The following is a 5888-nucleotide window of genomic DNA, read 5'->3' on the forward strand; positions in this document are numbered from 1 at the left end:
TATTTTGAATGATGAAAGGTAAGTAGACGTCTCCTGAATGAAGTCAGCATCCATAAGCGTATAACAAGGTTCTCTGAAAGCGACGCATTTGGTACTTGTTTAAAACGCCATTTATGCCAAGAAAGTGTTCGAGCTGCGTTGATAACTATCTCCCACTTTCTCCAATTCCGTTTAAGCCGCTAGTATGGTTTGTGTTCATATAGTTTTATTGCTTTCCATTACATGAATTATACCCCAAAGTTTTATTTAAGTTTGACTGAAAGTTTATAACAACCAGAAGGAAACTTCGGAGACCCTATAAAGTACATATATGTACATTATATATTGAACATAAATGGTCAGGGTGTCGAACTAAGTCGATTTAGCCATATCCGGCCGTCTGTCTTCTTGTGTATACGTGAACTCTTCTCTCATTTTCTGACAGTTTTATTTATCCGATCTACCTATTTTTTGCCCCAAAAAGCTGCTCATTTGTCCGAATCGCCGATATCGGACTATTTACATATATTTTTTTTTTTTGGTGAAGGATATTATAGCTCGCTACAAAAATTACTCCTTTATTGATACATTTGTAATTTACTTAAGAATTTGAAAACATGACATAGAAGTAAATTAAAAAAATAAAAATTTACAAATAAAATAATCATTGATGTTCTTATTACTTTCATATTTATTTTGTTTTTTTTTAATGTTTGAACTTGTTCCAGCCCGGAAAGAACGTTTTTATTCAACATACAAATGTTCGTGACGAACCATTCGTCGCCACAAATATGTTTGTTCGCGAAGATATTATTGCTAACTTTCTGTGGTGTACGTGACAAACACTTTTCACTTTACAACACTGTTTCTTCCAATCAGCTGTTTTTAGTTGTTTGTATGCGGCGTCTCAGAATAGTTTATAAATTTAGTATATTGTAAATAATGCAAATAAAATAGTAAATTGGTTAAAATACAACGTACACAAACAAGAAATGGATGTTATTTTGCCATACAATGCACAAAACAGGGAACATTTCTGCAGCTCTGCTCTGCAAGTTGGATTCCATGAATTCGTTGCGGTAAGCATTGAATGTGTATACATTTCTGCAAAAGTTGTTTTATTTTTATTGTTTATTTTAGTTGAAATTCTTCTACACAATGAAGGATTCCGACTTGGACGTGTTCCAGTTGATGGCACGCGAACGTTTGGAGCTAGTGCTGTACGGCTGGGAAGTGTGCCAAGGACACTGGGATGAATTGACCAACAAGGAGGAAATATCACCACACTTGTGTACGGTACTAAAACAAATTACGCAATATTCTCTAGACATATGGTTCAGCAATGAATGGGAAGAATGCAAACCACAATACAAAGCCATGCTGTTGGTTTGTATTAGACGGGCCAAGAATATATTGATGAAATTGTATGGAAATGTCTTTGACTGGGACTACGCGTTGCAATTAAGAATCAAACCTTGGGGCATACCATATTTGAAGCAGTTTATAGCGTGTAATAGCAACCTTATAAGAAGCTTGACTCACTCTAGTGAGCATATAGAAGCACCAGCTACAGCTGAAGGTGACGAAATAAATTAATTTAATTTTTTTGGTAGTTTAAAACTTTTGTATACACAGATATCGAGCATTTGAAAAAAGAAGGCTTGGTTTTGCTGTTATTGCGGCTCATTAAGTTATTCGACGCAGGATTTTTCGAAGGCGCTCGTAAATTATCAATACGCATTATTGCGGCATGGAATCACGATTATGAGGAAATGAAACTTCTATCTCAAGTGCCCCTCACAGAAATAAGCGAACAACATAAAAAGTGTTTAATTCTTATTTGCCATATTTACCTCATGGCCATATATGAAATGGATGACAATCGTGGTTTCGTTATTGATAACGTGGTAAGTATAACAATAACTACGAAGTAAAGTGAAAACCTCCAGTTTACAATTCACATTTTGATCAGGTGAATAACATACGATTTTATTACCAAAATATGACGGAAGTGGGGAGAGGTGAAGGAAACCCCGAAGAACAAATGGAGTACACACCGGCGCGTTACATAGCCATAACCTGCATTAATTTGAATATAAGTAGTAACGAGTTTATTGACGCTTTCATATACGACTCCTACGATGAAAACTTCGTAAGCCTGTTTGGCGTCATATCACAATCCTATATGAGCTATCTGCTCGGCAATTTATTAATGGAAATGAATAAATTGAACGAGGATGATTTCATTAAGCGCATTGCGGATTTCAAACGCGTAATACACTTATACATCAATGAAAGAGAACGCAGTGAAGAATTCATGATGCAAGAGTTGCACAAAAAGGAAATGAAACGTCGCAGTCACAGTTTGTCCGCAACAAAGGAAAATATGACGAATTTCTACACGAAAATGTGTAAAGGTAATCGATTAAGTAATATAGGCAGCAGTGAACATATGGAGGATGGTCAGCAAGCAATCACCACCTTAGAAGCGGAAAGCGATCGGCGTGTAGATCCTGTTTTCCAGCACCTGCCCAATAACGAGGAAGTCCTTAATTATGTGTACACGGTGCTGGTGAAGAGAGTAAGTCCCAAGTAGTTTGATATAGTGTATACGCAATCACTCCTTTCTTCTCTTTTCACTTTTAGACGCACAAAGGCTGGTATTTCGCCAAGCTGATAGTGCTTCTAAAAATTATTGGCTTACAGTTGAACGCCATCGAAACTTGGCGTTACCATCCGGGTCTAACACCCGAGTTTTTGATGAATCTCGAAGTAAAGCTCTCACGGCTCTTTGAGGATTTGGCAGTTATATTCCAGGAGCACTTATTTATGGAGCAGGAATTTTGGCTGACTGGTTTCTATTTAAATCCTTGCAAGAAGTACTATGAAACCGTCATACGTAGTGGCATGCGTTCGAATCGCCTTAGTCATCGCTTCGAAACTGGCGAAAGTTATGACGATGACGACAGATATGATGGCAAAAAGGATCGCCGCGAAAAAGGTGATAAGGGCGAAAAGGTGAACGCCATAAACGCTAAGTACGGACTGCTTAGTTCCACCATCGATGTGAAGGAAATATTAAAGCTGGCCAATCATGAAGCGCCCGACTTTGATTATGACCAACTGTATAAAGCCTTGCACGCCTTCAAATTGCCAGACAACACCATTAAGGACCTGCTGACCGTCATCTTCTTGCCGCGAAACAAAAGTTTCGCCTGGGCGCTCGACTGGGTGGAATTGAGGAAACGTTGTAAAACGCTACTTAAAGATGCCGACAAAAAGCGCCACTTTATAGAGCTAAACATGGCTGAGGCGAACGATCGGCTAAAGTTTTTAAAAATTGACTACGAAAAATACAAACACCGACCCCAGCTGGATTATGGCAGCATCGAGCGGGGCTACGAGAACTCGAATGTGCCGAATTTCAATAAGGACAGCAGCGAAGAGAACGATGACGAAGATTCGGAGGACTTCGAAGCGGACTCTGACCTCGATGAACCGGCTAAACATGAACGTAAGTTGACCATGAACGACTCACGCGTGTATTTTCAATGTTAACAATTCCCTTTTCGACTATAGCGAAGAAAAACGATCACTCGGAACTTTTCGACTCGTACTTCATGAGCACACGTCGTACCAGAGCCCGAGCTGCTGCTATAATGGCGAATGTCCTGGAAAGAGATGATTTTACGACCAGCGCCGATGAAGCCAAGACTTCCAACGAAACCCCGGTGGAGGGGAACAAAGAAGATTGTGATGAAAAAGACGATGTCCCTACCGGCTCGACAACTGCGGAAAATGAGTCTAAGCGTGATTTCAACGAAATTTTAAAGGAACGTAAAATTTTCGTTAACAGCACTAGCGGCTTCAGACCCTTTCCGGATATATGGAGTCTAAATTCCGAGGAACTGAAAACCGTTGAGAATAAAGAACCACATTTGGAGACTGGTGAGCTGTTCAACAAGTCGAGCAAATTAGAATTGCTGAAAATGCAGACGGCCAAACTTATTTACCAACAACGGAAAAAGCCAGAAGAAAGCACACAGCAAGCAGAGGCGTTTAAGTGCAAACAAGAATACAGCACCGATGTTGAAATGGTTGTGACTTCAAATATGCAATTGATAATTTTAATTAGACTAATTTCTCTACACTTCAGCTCGATGACGAAAGCGACGTCTCCACAACTGCTCGTCGGGACAGCGACGAAGTTAATGACTTCAGTAAAGACGAACAGGGCGAGGATGAAAAGGACCCACAAAGTCCCACAAAAACGCATATAGAGAGAACAGCACAAGAAGAGCATCTTATTCAGCTTTGCATGAAGAAGAAATTGTGCGTTCGTTTGCGCAGACTCACAGTCGCCGATGTGCGAAAACTGCGCCAACCCAGCGTACGTTTAGAGCGCTTAGATTTGCAAGCGGTGGCCGATCAAATGTGCAAGCAACGACGTGCCCAACGAAGAGGTTAGTTCTATAGATTACAAGACTTCTCTTATTTTCTAAATGCACTTGATGCACTTATAGCGACCTACATTGAGTCGGATGACAACTCAAAGTCGAGCAGTAATTCGTTCGGCGGTGAGCGCACCTTATTGGACACGCTAAAGCGTCGCCTTTACTCCTCGGAGTCGTCTACCGATTCGGACGAGTACAAAAAGAGACGCGTGGCACGACCGATGCGTGGCAAATTAGGCAGCTCGGCGCTACATGCGAGGTCCCAACGTGCGCAGCCGAAGAGCTTGAAAGTGACACCACGCAGCGCCAGTGGTCTGAAGTTTCGCATCTCCACAAATGAAAAAAGCGGTGGCAAAGTGGCCCCCGGTGTAAACGCCACCAGCTTGCCAGTTATCGATTATATACAAATATCATCCTCATCGTCGTCGGATGAAGTCGAACGCTTTAGCCAATTGCAGACCGTGCAAGAGGAAGTCGACATAACTGCTGACCCATTATACGAGGAGGAAATACCGATATACAGGATTTAGTCTAAGTCGGCAAAGCGATTTCAGTAAATAAGTATTATTTATGAATGGAAGAGGCATATAATTTTGCAATTCCTACGTTTAAGAGGTTTTGGTTTTAGAATTTCATTTTCATTGTTAAATTTTATGCGCAAAAATATTTTCCTTTACATACAATGTATGATCTTTTTTAACTACTTATTTAAGTGGCGCACCTTGTATGATCGCCTGGAAGAAGGTGATTTTGTTTTTTTTTTAAAGAAAATATAATTTAAGTTTTAGCGAGTTAGTCGGTATTTCCAAGTCAGCAAAAAAAGCTTCTAACCTTCGGCTAAAAGCTTCTAAATTGCGGCCAACGTCAAGGCTGAAAGCAAACAAATTAAAAATATAATGGTCTGTAAAGTATTGCCGATACAATAACTTACGATTGTTAAAAAATTAAATTTAACAAAAAACAGACTTAAAAAAATGTAAAACTTTGCTCAAAAATTAGATCAACCAAATTAGGGCAACCAAAATTAGATTTTTCTTACAATCAAAAAATGGACGAACTTTATACAAAATAAACGGCAAAAACTTTAAGCGATCGAATGATTTATTTTGAGTTACAACTACACCCAATTTGAAAAATGTAATTTTGAGAAAAACGTGTTTAGAGATAAACTAATATGGCTGATTGAACTTAGCCGCAACACCTAGAGAGCTGCACGTCAAAATATTTGAAAATTTCACTTAAATTAATTTTTTTAATCGAAATAATTTTTTTTTATTAAAATAATTTTGTTTTTAATTAAAATATATTTTTTAATTAAAATAATTTTCTTTTATTAAAATATTTTTTTTTTAATTAAAACATTTTTTTTTATAACTTTTTTAATTAAAACATTTATTAAAATTTTTTATTAAAATTTTTCTTTTTATTAAAATATTTTTTATTATTTTTTTTATT

The 5888-nt window shown here is 38.2% G+C and overlaps 1 protein-coding gene across 1 annotated transcript; it reads left to right on the forward strand.

The window, feature by feature from the left end:
• Window positions 1-971: 971 nt before the first annotated feature.
• LOC120776366 lies at window positions 972-5530 on the forward strand. Its single transcript, XM_040106944.1, has 8 exons — window positions 972-1058; window positions 1120-1558; window positions 1615-1886; window positions 1952-2560; window positions 2626-3493; window positions 3559-4076; window positions 4136-4442; window positions 4503-5530. Exons 1-8 carry the CDS (start codon window positions 972-974, stop codon window positions 4961-4963), a joined length of 3561 nt encoding a protein of 1186 aa, XP_039962878.1. The 3' UTR covers window positions 4964-5530.
• Window positions 5531-5888: the final 358 nt, after the last annotated feature.

This window comes from Bactrocera tryoni, chromosome 5 (assembly GCF_016617805.1).
Source record: "Bactrocera tryoni isolate S06 chromosome 5, CSIRO_BtryS06_freeze2, whole genome shotgun sequence".
NCBI lineage: Eukaryota > Metazoa > Arthropoda > Insecta > Diptera > Tephritidae > Bactrocera > Bactrocera tryoni.

What these genes read in the sequence shown, in the direction of transcription:
- LOC120776366 (XM_040106944.1), top strand. Translation starts at nt 972, where the DNA reads ATGGATGTTATTTTGCCATACAATGCACAAAACAGGGAACATTTCTGC. An exon ending in AGCACCAGCTACAGCTGAAG is followed by an intron (nt 1,559 to 1,614) that starts GTGACGAAATAA and finishes TTGTATACACAG; the next exon opens with ATATCGAGCATTTGAAAAAA. An exon ending in ACGACGTGCCCAACGAAGAG is followed by an intron (nt 4,443 to 4,502) that starts GTTAGTTCTATA and finishes ATGCACTTATAG; the next exon opens with CGACCTACATTGAGTCGGAT.